The sequence below is a fragment of the Oncorhynchus kisutch genome, linkage group LG1, assembly GCF_002021735.2.
Source record: "Oncorhynchus kisutch isolate 150728-3 linkage group LG1, Okis_V2, whole genome shotgun sequence".
Classification (NCBI taxonomy): Eukaryota; Metazoa; Chordata; class Actinopteri; order Salmoniformes; family Salmonidae; genus Oncorhynchus; species Oncorhynchus kisutch.
This window is the reverse complement of record NC_034174.2, coordinates 15,168,649-15,183,648: the sequence shown is the minus strand read 5'-3', so window position 1 is coordinate 15,183,648 and position 15,000 is coordinate 15,168,649. Positions and strand designations below refer to the sequence as shown.

General features: G+C 44.4%; 1 protein-coding gene across 3 annotated transcripts in view; it reads left to right on the top strand.

Annotated features, from left to right (window-relative positions):
• Positions 1 to 15,000, top strand: part of uba7 (ubiquitin-like modifier activating enzyme 7) — an 87,379-nt gene that overhangs the window by 37,882 nt on the left and 34,497 nt on the right. For 2 of the 3 annotated variants that reach the window (XM_020493931.2, XM_031836105.1), the window contains exons 18-21: positions 1,321 to 1,516; positions 1,611 to 1,702; positions 3,602 to 3,694; positions 6,255 to 6,446. In XM_020493931.2, the coding sequence (XP_020349520.1) occupies positions 1,321 to 1,516; positions 1,611 to 1,702; positions 3,602 to 3,694; positions 6,255 to 6,446 (573 nt within the window). Of the gene's footprint in view, positions 1 to 1,320; positions 1,517 to 1,610; positions 1,703 to 2,712; positions 3,562 to 3,601; positions 3,695 to 6,254; positions 6,447 to 15,000 lie in introns of those variants that run through there. The other variant, XM_031836142.1, reaches the window with a different exon arrangement.

Below are 15,000 nucleotides of genomic sequence, written 5' to 3'. Positions count from 1 at the left end.
GACAATAGGACAACAACAATGTTCTTTAGGAATGCCTCTTATCAACACACTCAATAAACACACTGACTGCTTCTAGAGCATAGAGCCTATTCATGGACTGTTGAATACCATTTAGTAGCAGTTGTAAATCAGTGGAACCACCCTATGAATCTTTCATAGTCCTCTGATGTATTCAATGGTAGACATGACTATTTAAAACTACATGATGAATCACAAGGGGGTTTGTTAGTCACCGATGGGAGGTTTTAAACTGATGTAAATTGCGATTGTTTCCTTACTTGTTTTCTGCCTTGACAAGGGACAGGTAGCCTAGCTGTTAGAGCCTTGGCCAGTAACCGAAAGGTTGCTGGTTTGAATACCCGAGCTGACAAAGTGAAAAATCTGTTGATATGCCCTTGAGCAAGGAACTTAACCTTAATTTGCTCCAGCCAGGGTTGCCACACTACTACTACTGACCTTGTAAAGCAACACATTTCACTGCACCTATCTGGTGTAACATATTTATATTTTTTGGTTAAGTTCAGAGGGTTTTCTCCTTTGGTAACTACTGGGTGACTCTGCTGATAGCTCATATAGCCCAGTCATCATGTGGTGGACATATTGCATGAGCAGAGTTGGAGAGTAACTGATTACATGTAATCCAATTACCAAAAACTCTAACTGTAATCAGTTAGGTTACCAGCAAAAATATTCTAATCAGATTACAGATATTTTTGAAAAAACAGATGACTACTTCTTCGATTACTTTTAAATTCAGAACAATGTTTGCCAAAAAATATATGACACCTTTCTGATTTCTCAATGATTTTCAAGTCAGCATTGAAAAACGGCACAAGTTTAAGCTTGTTCCACCTGAGGGAGTCTGACCACAAGTCAGAGACCACTATGCGTTTGATGAAACCTTTTTGTCTTCTTCTAATGCCTCTGGCGGGGAAAGTAATCCAAAAGTAACTGAAAGTAATCAGATTGTGCTACTGAGTTTGAGTAATCTAAAAGTTACGTTACTGGTCACAATTTTAGACCGCTAACTAGTAACTGTAACGGATTACATTTAGAAAGGAACCTACCCAACTCTATCCATGATGAACATCCTGTCAGATATTAACATTTTCCATAGCTTTTGCTCCTCGCGTGCAACTGGTAGGAAGTGGTCTTTGTACCACCCCTAATATGACCAAAGTGGATTTGTGGGTTTTGTTTGAGTTAGCAGCATGTGTGTAATGTAATTATTTATTTTACCTCAGCAGGTCTGGTTCTGACTGTTGAGATGGAGAGGTGGGGGGTCATTAACAGTTTGTGTTATCTTGTCATGTATTGTAGACCACCCATATGGACTATGTGGTGGCAGCAGCCAACCTCTATGGGCAGATCTATGGGATTGTGGGTACACGAGACAGCTCTGCAATCAGGAGCATCCTAGAGACGGTCCACATACCTGCCTTCACCCCCAAGTCTACCATCAAGATCCATCTCACTGACAAGGAGATGGAGGAGGAGAGGGAGAGTGGACATTTAGGTGAGTAAACTGTCCATTTATCTACTGTATGTTGTGTTATAAGCCTGTTTCTCAGGCCGTTGTGTTACTCTGTATTTCTGTTCCATTTGACCAGACACAGGCCGACTGGAGGAGTTGCAGAAGAAGCTGTCCTCTCCTCCAGTGAACAGCGCAGCCCTGCAGATGCACCCCATTGACTTTGAGAAGGTAATAAGAGCCCAGCGCCATGCTCGCCATATCTCCACTGGTAACACTGCATAGTGCTAGGGGCCACACAGAGGGCAGGGGTCCATGGTGAACTCTATATGGGGCAAAAAAAAATAGCTGTTTGGTCTTTGGGTCCTCAGTGACCCTTGTCTGTACTAGTCCCTAACGGGACACACACTGCAGTGGCTCAGTGTCAAAGGAAACAGGGCTGTCCTGTGTTCTGGATCCTCTCTGCTGCACTGCTACTGTAAGGGGTAGTATTTTAGAGAGTGCATATCTTGTTATTAACAGCTTTCAGAACAGTGTTGAATAAACAGTCTACAGAACAGTGGTGAATAAACAGTCTACAGAACAGTGGTGAATAAACAGTCTACAGAACAGTGGTGAATAAACAGTCTACAGAACACTGGTGAATAAACAGTCTACAGAACACTGGTGAATAAACAGTCTACAGAACAGTGTTGAATAAACAGTCTACAGAACAGTGGTGAATAAACAGTCTACAGAACAGTGGTGAATAAACAGTCTACGGAACAGTGGTGAATAAACAGTCTACGGAACAGTGGTGAATAAACAGTCTACGGAACAGTGGTGAATAAACAGTCTACAGAACAGTGGTGAATAAACAGTCTACAGAACAGTGGTGAATAAACAGTCTACGGAACAGTGGTGAATAAACAGTCTACAGAACAGTGGTGAATAAACAGTCTACAGAACAGTGGTGAATAAACAGTCTACAGAGACTAGGCCTGGGGACCTCTAGCTCTGTTTGTGGGGCTGTAGGGTCCCCATCTCACATGGTCTACCACCACCATGTCACCCAGCCCTGTGAAGCAGCACACTCACACAGCCCCGAGGGCAAAAGTTCCTCCTTAACACTTCCATTGTACAGCCAGTCACTGTCATGCAGTGGAACTGGAGCCCCTCTCTCTCTCTCCTTTCTTTCTTTCTCTGACTCCCACTCTCTCTCTTCTCTCTCACTCCCCCGCCTCATCTATCCATCATTAAAGGAGGTTTGGAGCTGTGTAGTACAGATGACTGATTAGTGTGGCTGGCGAAGTGTGTAGGGTGGCTGGCGAAGTGTGTAGGGTGGCTGGTGAAGTGTGTAGGGTGGCTGGTGAAGTGTGTAGGGTGGCTGGTGAAGTGTGTAGGCTGGCTGGTGAAGTGTGTAGGGTGGCTGGTGAAGTGTGTAGGGTGGCTGGTGAAGTGTGTAGGTTGGCTGAGGTAAGACAGGTATTAGATGTCACCTTGCCTTGGATGTGACTGAGACCCTCCTCCTCGTCCACCTCCTCATCCTCCTCGTCCACCTCCTCATCCTCCTTGTCCACATCCTCCACCTACTCTCTACCTCTGCTAACTGGACAGGTCATGCTACAGATGCCTGGCATGTGAGGAAACGGATTCCGCAGTATCGGGTTGCCAGGTGAGACTACCTCATGACCCCTCCAGCTGCCCCTGACTGTTTGTCACCCTCTTTGTAGGGCCGTGCTGGCTGAGGTGTGAGCTCATAGACAGTGTCGCTAACAGGGGAATCTGATTTCCACTACATGGCAGAGGGGTGATCAGTCATGTACTAGTGTAATTAAAGTGACACAGACACAAAGGCCTCAGAGCTCAAAGCAGACGAACCACGGCATCACATCACTGACTCATTTGGCTTTAATAGACAAGGAAGTGCTGAGAAGTATTCTGGCCTGGAATCAGTTGATCTCATCTTCATCTCACAGCTGTTGATGTAATGTATGTAACCTATGTCAGAATGTTTCTCCATTTGTCTCCTCTTCAGAACCATGTTGCTCCTGTGGCAGGTGTTCCCTGAAAATATAACAATCTAGTGGTCTTTGGATTTTAACGGTTAATGCATTCATGTATTATAAAGAGCATCAATTGTGTTTACAGGATGATGATAATAACTTCCACATAGACTACATAGTGGCTGCCTCTAACTTGAGGGCAGAGAACTACGACATCCCAACAGCTGATCGTCACAAGGTTAGAATCTTCATTGTTTTCTTCTATCACAGCGACACAACAGAGAGTGAGAGAAAGAGTGAGAGAAAGAGATTTCCCAGTATCTCAAAATATTTTTTTGATTTGTTTTTCTGTCCTTGTGGGGAACAAACAATTAATTCCCATTTTAAATCCAATTTTCCCTAACCCCTAACTCTAACCCTAACTCCTAACCCCCAACTCATAAACCCTAACTCTAACCCAAACTCCTAACCCCTAACCCTAACTCCTAACCCCTAACTCTAACCCTAACTCCTAACTCCTAACCCCCAACTCATAAACCCTAACTCTAACCCAAACTCCTAACCCTAACTCCTAACTCCTAACCCCTAACTCTAACCCTAACTCCTAACTCCTAACCCCTAACTCTAACCCTAACCCCTAACTCCTAACCCCTAACTCTAACCCTAACTCCTAACCCCCAACTCATAAACTCTAACTATAACCCTAACTCCTAACTCCTAACTCATAAACCCTAACCCAAACTCCCAACTATAACCCTAACTATAACCCTAACTCATAACCACGAAATCTAACCATAACCCCTAACTCTAACCCTAACCCTAAATCTATCCCGAACTCCTAACTCTAACCATAACTCCTAACCCTAACCCCTAACTCTAACCCTAACCCCTAACCTCTAACCCTAACTCCTAACCCCTAACTCCTAAATCTGTCCCGAACTCCTAACCCTAACTCCTAACCCCTAACTCTAACCCTAACTCCTAACCCCCAACTCATAAACTCTAACTATAACCCTAACTCCTAACTCATAAACCCTAACCCAAACTCCCAACTATAACCCTAACTATAACCCTAACTCATAACCACGAAATCTAACCATAACCCCTAACTCTAACCCTAACCCTAAATCTATCCCTAACTCCTAACTCTAACCATAACTCCTAACCTCTAACCCTAACCCCTAACTCTAACCCTAACCCCTAACCTCTAACCCTAACTCCTAACCCCTAACCCTAACTCCTAAATCTATCCTGAACTCCTAACTCTAACAATAACTCCTAACCTCTAACCCTAACCCCTAACTCTAACCCTAACCCCTAACTCTAACCCTAACCCCTAACTCTAACCCTAACTCCTAACCCCTAACTCTAACCCTAACTCCTAACCCCTAACTTTACCCCTAACTCCTATCTCTAACCCTAACTCTAACTCCTATCTCTAACCCTAACTCCTAACCCCTAACTCCTATCTCTAACCCTAACTCCTATCTCTAACCCTAACTCCTAACCCCTAACTCCTAACCCCTAACTTTACCCCTAACTCCTATCTCTAACCCTAACTCTAACTCCTATCTCTAACCCTAACTCCTAACCCCTAACTCCTATCTCTAACCCTAACTCCTATCTCTAACCCTAACTCCTAACCCCTAACTCCTAACCCCTAACTCTAACCCTACCCTAACTCCTATCTCTAACCCTAACTCCTAACCCCTAACTCTGACCCTAACTCCTATCTCTAACCCTAACCCCTAACCCCTAACTCTAACCCTAACTCCTAACCCCTAACTCTAACCCCTAACTCTAACTCTAACTCCTATCTCTAACCCTAACTCCTAACCCCTAACTATAACCCTAACACCGAACTCTAACCCTAACTCTTAACCCCTAACTCTAACCCTAACCCCTAACTCTAACCCTAACTCTTAACCCCTAACTCTAACTCTAACCCTAACTCCTAACCCCTAACTCTAACCCTAACTCCTATCTCTAACCCTAACTCCTAACCCAAACCCCTATCTCTAACCCTAACTCCTATCTCTAACCCTAACGCATAACCCCTAACTCCTGTTTCTAACCCTAACTCCTAACTCCTATTTCTAACCCTAACTCCTAACCCCTAACTCCTATCTCTAACCCTAACTCCTAACCCTAACCCCTAACCCCTATCTCTAACCCTAACTCCTATCTCTAACCCTAACTCATAACCCCTAACTCCTGTTTCTAACCCTAACCCCTAACTCCTATTTCTAACCCTAACTCCTAACCCTAACCCCTAACTCCTATTTCTAACCCTAACTCCTAACTCCTAACTCCTATCTCTAACCCTAACTCCTAACCCCTAACTTCTATTTCTAACCCTAAATTCTAACCCCTAACTCCTATTTCTTACCCTAACTCCTAACCCTAACTCCTAACTCCTAACCCCTAACCCTAACTCTAACCCTAACTCCTAACTCTAACACTAACTCCTAACTCTAACCCTAACCCTAACTCTAACCCTAACTCCTAACTCTAACCCTAACTCCTAACTCTAACCCTAACTCCTAACTCTAACCCTAACCGCTAACTCTAACCCTAACCGCTAACTCTAACCCTAACTCCTAACTCTAACCCTAACCGCTAACTCTAACCCTAACTCCTAACTCTAACCCTAACTCCTAACTCTAACTCTAACCCTAACTCTTAGCGAAATGTCCCCCAAAATGCCCCCCCCCTCACTTTTCTTTTGGTCCCCACAAGGATAGTAAAACCAAACACACACTCTTTTAACTGGAGCTTCTTTCTCCCCTCATCCACAGAGTAAGCTGATCGCGGGTCGCATCATCCCGGCTATAGCCACGACCACGGCTGCGGTGGCAGGTCTGATGTGTGTGGAGCTGTACAAGCTGGTCCAGGGCCACAGGAAGATCAGCTCCTACCGCTCAAGCTACATCAACCTGGCTGTCCAGTACTGTGTCCTGTCAGAGCCCCTCGGGCCACAGCGCTTCACAGTGAGTGACCGGTCAGCACACACACCCACAGTGTAAAGGGATGAATGCGATTTTTTTTTTTACAGGACAGGGAATTGAACTGACAGTATTTACATGGTAAAATAGAATAAAACAGAGACTGTATTCAGTCTGCCTCTTAACTGCTACTGTTACTTCAGCATTTAGGCCTAAATCTGTTCCGCTTTATAAACAGAGAGTTAGTTCCAACAGTGAGTGACTGCCCTTAGTGTTAGAGACTACAGCTAACCTGAGAATCCACGGCCCATAAGGGAGGGGTTAACTCAGCTCAGTCTAATCCGAGAGGGTGTTTGCATCCAGGTAAGGCAGGGAGTAACTGTACACCCCCCCACCCCCCGCACCACCCTGCCTGGAGCTGTGTTTGCACAATCCAGGAGACCTTCAATGCATAAAGGCACCAAGTGTGAAGCAAGAGAATAGAGCAGAAGCAGAGAAAAGAGCAGAGAAAAGTGTGCTCTAAGAAGAGAGAGCTTTCAGGCCCACATCTCCAGTTTGCTTCAGATGTAATGCCTGGCTTATTGGGTTCTATGGAACAATGACCACACTAGAACCTAGAACAAGAATGGGCACTTGCCAATTAGAAAGCCAAACAGAACTCTGGGTCTAGTTCTGGGTCATGGATTGGGAGGACGCCCGATGATGAGGTAAGGTGACGCCCACAACGCCCTCCTTCCCCGTCCCAGGATAGCTCACCTCTGGAAGGGTCTGACCCGGGAAGCGGGCCTCGTCCTCCCGTAGGCGCCCCCAAATCCCGACAGTACAAGGGTTGTTGTACTGTACACTGTCTTCTTGCTCAGTTCAGACCAACTCTGGCCTCTCTTGGTTTGGTATGCTAAAAGCTTGTTGAGCAGTTAGGTAGCTATGGCAATATGTAGGCCTGTTTATGAGACCTTTGGAAGCATATGATGCGGAGACAGCACAGACATAATGGCTTTTTGTTATGATTAATGTTGGAAATCATGTTTCACCAGTTCTGTGTAGGGAAGTTCTGTTTTTCCTCTTGTACTTGTCCCTTGTCCAGACATTCCAAACCTAGTCAGAACTGCATGGAAAAAAATTGATTCACCGTGAATGTTAGCAGTCATGCAGAGAGAGCACTTTAAATAACTAGAACCTAAAGATTTATAACACACTGCAGAGATGAGGGGGACAATATTTTCCAGACCCCAACTGTTCAAGTCTCTTTTTTTGTGGCATCAGCATATATTTTAGTTCAGCTTCTAAATAAGTATCCTCATGTCTCAATGCACAGGAAGCCATCCAACTGCAGCTAATGACTGGGCTGTGCGGTGCTGAGCTGTATGTACTGTGTTGAGCTGTATTGTTGGGCTGAGCTGAGCTGGACTGAGCTGTAATGTGTTGAGCTCTGTTGTTGTGCTGTGTTGAGCTGGGCTAGTGTATGGCTGACTAAGTAGGACTGAAGGAGCCATGTAGGCCAGAGTAGATAGAATACAGATCTCCAGATGGGGAGAACACAGAGGCGTGTTAGGTCTGGGTCTGGGTGGACCCCGACGAATTGAGGCTGTTCTGAGGGCAAAAGGAGGGTGCAACTCAATATTAGGGAGGTGTTCCTAATGTTTTGTATGCTCAGTGTATATTGTACACACACACACACGCACACACACACACACACACACACCTGTCTTCACCAATACACTTGTGTTCGCAGTGTCCAGAACCAACAAATGGTAAGAGGTGTTCTGGTCCTCTACAGTCTCTCCTCATGCTCCCCACTCCCCACCCCTCCCAAATGGTCGCAACTTGTGTCTCAGTCAGACTGGAAACTGACTAAAGAGAACAAATGTCACCTCATTTCCTCCATTGCAAAAAAAACAGGCTTACCGTGCTTTTTGTGTTGGAATAGTTTTGCTAAAATATAGTGATGCAGACTAACACTGCCTCCTCTTTTGTGTCCATGTTTCCTGTATGTACAAAAGAAGCAAAGCAACTTGATTATGCCAAAATTGACAGTATCTGGGTTTATGGACATTCATAGCATAGTGGTCATCATGAACATGGCACGTGAGTGACCTCTGAACCCAAAGGTCAGAATTGGGGAAGTCCCAGGTCAGCCCTCCTGACAGGCGGGGAGGGAGGATGTTGTTTTATGTGAGGAACGTGTGCGTGCATCTCCCCTAGTCCTCCTGAGAGTAGACTGGGTTAACGGAAGGCCCAGACAGACCTCAGCTTCCTGTGGGTTTGTTTTCAATACTTCAGCTCATACATACTTCTGTCTGCTGCTTCCTTTCCTGTCTTTAGGAATGACATGCTCTCACATACAAGCTTACCTCACTCCAGTCACTGTTCTCAAAGCACATTGTCAGTCAACCCCCTCTCTTATCATAGATATTACTACTTTAAAATGGCGAAGGTGTTTGATAGCCTCTCACCTTGTCCGAGGCAAAGATATGAGGATAGCCGCTCCCTTTCTCCTGAGTGTTGTAAAGGACAGCTGCCCAGCTAGCCTGTTGGAAGGTGTGGCCAGAGCCATCTGGAGGGAGTCCTGGGGTCTGGTTACCTCAGCTCACCTTGGCAGCCTTTGTGTGCTAGATGGAGGAGGTGTGTGTGTGGTGGAGGAGGAGGTGTGTGGAAGACAAGCTGTCAGGCCAGATGGAGAGATGGCAACATGAAGGAGAAGTGCATGGGAAGCGCGCAGTCTGCAGCACCAGTTATTAGGTAGAGAAATTATTTGTATACCTTATCCAGAGGAACAAGAAAAGATACTTTAGCAAATACACTGTTAATAAGGTCATACGAATGTTTATATTGTTTGTATACACTAGCACTCTGCACAGTGTATTTATTATAATTATACCTGCTTTTACAATGTTTTTTTCATAAACAAATGTTTCATGAACACATTGATAAGTATCAAGATTTTGCCTCTTCGACACAGAGCTGAATCGCAGCTGGACCACATGGTCTGCTTTAGTCATTGCTGCAACATGCTACTTTATCATTTTCATCTCAGCCTGTTTCCCTGCCAGACTAAATATCCTTCAGGATTATTGCCGATTTTATTAGTCTGCTTTTGAAGTGAGTGCAGGCGTGCAGCTGTTACATCTCACTGGTGATCTGACAACTATCAAGGGATCAACTTACGCATGCATGGATGTAGACCACCCCTGCCATGAGATCAGTCAGCTTTTTATATCAAATAACTGGACTAGAGCCTTAAATGGGTTTGGTAGTCTGTTAGCTTGACCAGCAGATAACCTCATCTTTAGATATTTTGTCTGCATGCCACAGTCCTCCTTCTCTGCAGAAACATGCTCTGTGCATATAGAGATATCAGTCTAGGAGAAAGAGAGATTGTACACAGTACCGATGAGCTAAACGTTGGCTAAGAGAAGGCCTGCAGTGAAAGCCCCATATAAATGGACCTTTAACATCTGGCCACGGAGACTGGTAGATGGTTATTGCAACCATAAAGGTGATATAATAAACTCAGCAAAAAAAGAAATGTCCGTTTTTCAGGACCCTGTCTTTCAAAAATAATTCGTAAAAATCCAAATAACTTCACAGATCTTCATTGTAAAGGGTTTAAACACTGTTTCCCATGCTTTTTCAATGAACCATAAACAATTAATGAACATGCACCTGTGGAACGGTCGTTAAGACACTAACAGCTTACAGACCGTAGGTAATTAAGGTCACAGGTATGAAAACTTAGGACACTAAAGATGCCTTTCTACTGACTCTGAAAAACACCAAAAGAAAGATGCCCCGGGTCCCTGCTCATCTGTGTGAATGTGCCTTAGGCATGCTGCAAGGAGGCATGATCTGCAGATGTGGCTAGGGGAATACATTGCAATGTCCGTACTGTGAGACGCCTAAGACAGCGCTACAGGGAGACAGGACGGACAGCCGATCGTCCTCACAGTGGCAGACTACGTGTAACAACAGCTGCACAGGATCGGTACATCCGAACATCACACCTGTGGGACAGGTACAGGATGGCAACAACAACTGCTCAAGTTACACCAGGAACGCACAATCCCTCCATCAGTGCTCAGACTGTCCACAATAGGCTGAGAGAGGCTGGACTGAGGGCTTGTAGGCCTGTTGTAAGGCAGGTCCTCACCGGGAACAATGTTGCCTTTGGGCGCAAACCCACCGTCTCTGGACCAGACAGGACTGGCAAAAAGTGCTCTTCTCCGACGATTCGCGGTTTTGTCTCACCAGGGGTGATGGTCAGATTCACGTTTATCGTCGAAGGAATAAGCGTTACACCGAGGCCTATAGCAGGGACCCGGGGCATCTTTATACTCTGGAGCGAGATCGATTTGGAGGTGGAGGGTCCGTCATGGTCTGGGGCGGTGTGTCACAGCATCATCAGACTGAGCTTGTTGTCATTGCAGGCAATCTCAATGCTGTGTGTTAAAGGGAAGACATCCTCCTCCCTCATGTGGTACCCTTCCTGCAGGCTCATCCTGACATGACACTCCAGCATGACAATGCCACCAGCCATGCTGCTCGTTCTGTGCGTGATTTCCTGCAAGAAAGGAATGTCAGTGTTCTGCCATGGCCAGCGAAGAGCCCGGATCTCAATCCCATTGGCATGTCTGTGACCTGTTGGATCGGAGGGTGACTGCTAGGGCCCCCCAGAAATGTCCGGAAACTTGCAGGTGCCTTGGTGGAAGAGTGGGGTAACATCTCACAGCAAGAACTGGCAAATCTGGTGCAGTCCATGAGGAGGAGATGCACTGCAGTACTTAATGCAGCTGGTGGCCACACCAGATACTGACTGTTACTTTTTATTTTGTTCAGGGACACATTATTCCATTTCTGTTAGTCACATGTATGTGGAACTTGTTCAGTTAATGTCTCAGTTGTTGCATCTTGTTATGTTCATACAAATATTTACACATGTTAATTTTTCTGAAAATAAACGCAGTTGACAGTGAGAGGATGTTTCTTTTTTTGCTGAGTTTATAAGGTTTTTGTTCTGAATATACTCTTGGTGCAACTGAAGTGGTGTATTCGTCTGTAACAATAGCATGCTTTTTTGCTATTCTAAAACAGGAAATGGGGCTTGGCTGGCTAATAGCCATACTTTGGCAATAACAAAATAACAAAATGCCTGCACTTTTCCCCAATGCCCCTAGCATCCCCCTTCATCCCCAGGGACTGTGTGTTTTAAACAGCTGTTTCCCCCTACTGTTGTTGTCCTCTATATAGATAATTAAGACCCTATTCCCACTATGAGATTTGAAAGAGAATTCTACTTTTCAATTCACATGACACCCTGGCCTACCTTTCGTTGTGGCTGGCAATGCCACATTGTTGGTCCACATCTCAAATTGACCGTAAATATCACAGTATGACAAACCTTTCTTCTAAAACATATTACACCGTTAAAAATGCAACAAATCCATATTACACTCTTGAATAATGAAACAATTCACAAGCATGTATGTGCAGACAATTAAATGGTTTATTTTCTTATTTTCTCATCTGAATGCTACACTCATTACATTTTAGCTTCAAGACCAAAGCACAGAGTTGTATAACAGGCTTCATCAAGTGACGTTAGCCTATAAATGTAATGTCATGTTTTTATAGAACACAAATAAATGGGCATATTTTAGGCAAAGAAAATGTGAATGATCAAATTGGGTTTAAATTCACACTTTGGGTGGCTAAGTCACCGAGGCATTTTTTTATAAAAAATGATTGCCTGGAATGAATCAACACAACAGTGATGACATACTGTATGAGTGTCATTTATAGTTACAGATGCAAAGGCCTACATACAGCGAGCTCAGCCCTGTTAGTGTTATTGTCCAATCGCATTTGTCTCTTTGTCCGTTTAAAGGGTTTCAATGTTGTTTATAAAAGCATGTGACCTGATTAGAAAAATTATCTGGTCCCATCATAGCCCATATAAAACATGTTTTTACAACTGAGTTATTACTATGTCATATGCTACAACTAGGTCCAGAGTTGGTTAGGTTAGCCTACTACCAGATCAGGAATAACTCTGGGCCCTGGGAAAATAATTCCCCCCACCGCCACCACTCTGGGACCTGTGGTGCCACCTCTGAAATGACCACACAATGTTACAAATGAAAAAACATATCCTATTTGTATGATGTACATTTTATATTTGTTGGGTGGTGGGAATGGGCTTCCGTAGTTTTACATGGCTCAGTGCAACCAGCAGCTTCTGCAACAATTTAATAATGTAACAGGCTGTTACTGCAATTTCATGTAAAAACCCAATAAAACATTTCTTAAATATGAGGAAAATGTTTATACATTTCAGCTGTTTCTAAAACATTGCTCTGCTATTACCATTTATACTGTAGGAGTGTTGGCTCACTAAGACATTTGTGTTTACACTGCCCTGCTTCAAGGAGGGCAACTGTTGGGCCGAGGGTCGTGCGCTACCTCCTGTGGTAGTGGTCGATACGTCGTAGAAAGTACACACGTTTACCTTTGAGTGATATGTGTAGTGGACTGTATTTTTACGGAAAGTGTAGCAATGTACACTATCATTCAAAAGTTTGGGGTCATTTAGAAATGTCTTTGTGTTTGAAAGAAGAGCACAACAGTGAAGTGGCTTTTCCGGGATGCTGGCCTTCTAGGCAGAGTTGCAAAGAAAAAGCCATATCTCAGACTGGTCAATAAAAAAAAAAAGATTACGATGGGCAAAAGAACACAGACACTGGACAGAGGAACTCTGCCTAGAAGGCCAGCATCTCGGAGTCGCCTATTCACTGTTGACGTTGAGACTGGTGTTTGCGGGTACTATTTAATGAGGCTGCCAGTTGAGGACTTGTGAGGCGTCTATTTCTCAAACTAGACACCCTAATGTACTTGTCCTCTTGCTGAGTTGTGCACCGGGGCCTCCCACTCCTCTTTCTATTCTGGTTAGGGCCAGTTTGTGCTGTTCTGTGAAGGGAGAAGTACACAGCGTTGTACGAGATCTTCAGTTTCTTGGCAATTTCTCACATGGAATAGCCTTCATTTATCAGAACAAGAATAGACTGATGAGTTTCAGAAGAAAGTTATTTGTTTCTGGGCATTTTGAGCCTGTAATCGAACCCACAAATGCTGATGCTCCAGATACTCAACTAGTCTAAAGAAGGCCAATTTTTTTGCTTCTTTAATCAGCACAACAGTTTTCAGCTGTGCTAACATCATTGCACAAGGCTTTTCTAATGATAAATTTGCCTTTTAAAATTATGAACATGGATTAGCTAGCACAACATGCTATTGGAACACAGGAGTGATGGTTGCTGATAATGGGCCTCTGTACGCCTATGTAGATATTCCATTAGAAATCAGCCGTTTCCAGCTACAATAGTCATTTAGAACATTAACAATGTCTACACTGTTTTTCTGATCAATTTGATGTTATTTTAATGGGCAAAAAAGTGTTTTTCTTTCAAAAGCAAGGACATTTCTAAGTGACCCCAAACGTTTGAATGGTAGTGTAAGTGTGTAATGTAAAAGAATATAGGAGGCAGCCCTTGTCAGCCCCACAGAGAGACTCTGAGTATCGCTTTCCACTAAGTGTTGATGGTTTTCACTAGGGGTTCGGGCATGGTTCATAACATTTGGAGAGCACTGAAACGTGATGCTGTGATCTCTGAGATTGACATGCAGAAATGCCACGTCCAACTCAAACTAGCTAACTTTCCTCACATTTTGTTCTTCTCTTTCCTGGCATTTATGTTTTCTTGGCACATTTATTGATATTTGTGGTTTAGAACTGCAAAGGGAGTGTTTAAACTTCACGATAAAGTTTAATGCGCCTCTTTAGTGTAATGGTAGTCGCTGGTCACATTCTTGCCCGTTGGATTAATTTGATATGACCTAGAGGGAGAAAAGGGCTAACACTCGGCTTCTAGAGGGAGAATAGGGCTAACACTCGGCTTCTAGAGGGAGAATAGAGCTAACACCCGGCTTCTAGAGGGAGAATAGGGCTAACACTCGGCTTCTAGAGGGAGGATAGGGCTAACACTCGGCTTCTAGAGGGAGAATAGGGCTAACACTCGGCTTCTACAGGGAGAAAAGGGCTAACACTCATCTTCTAGAGGGAGAATAGGGCTAACACTCAGCTTCTAGAGGGAGAATAGGGCAGACGCTCAGCTTCTAGAGGGAGAATAGAGCTAACACTCAGCTTCTAGAGGGAGAATAGGGTTAACACTCAGCTTCTAGAGGGAGAATAGGGCTAACACTCACCTTCTAGAGGGAGAATAGAGCTAACACTCAGCTTCTAGAGGGAGAATAGAGCTAACACTCAGCTTCTAGAGGGAGAATAGGGCTAACACTCAGCTTCTAGAGGGAGAATAGAGCTAACACTCAGCTTCTAGAGGGAGAATAGGACTAACACTCAGCTTCTAGAGGGAGAATAGAGCTAACACTCAGCTTCTAGAGGGAGAATAGGGCTAACACTCAGGTTCTAGAGGGAGAATAGGGCTAACACTCAGGTTCTAGAGGGAGAATAGGGCTAACACTCAGCTTCCAGAGGGAGAATAGAGCTAACACTCAGCTTCTAGAGGGAGAATAGGGCTAACACTCGGCT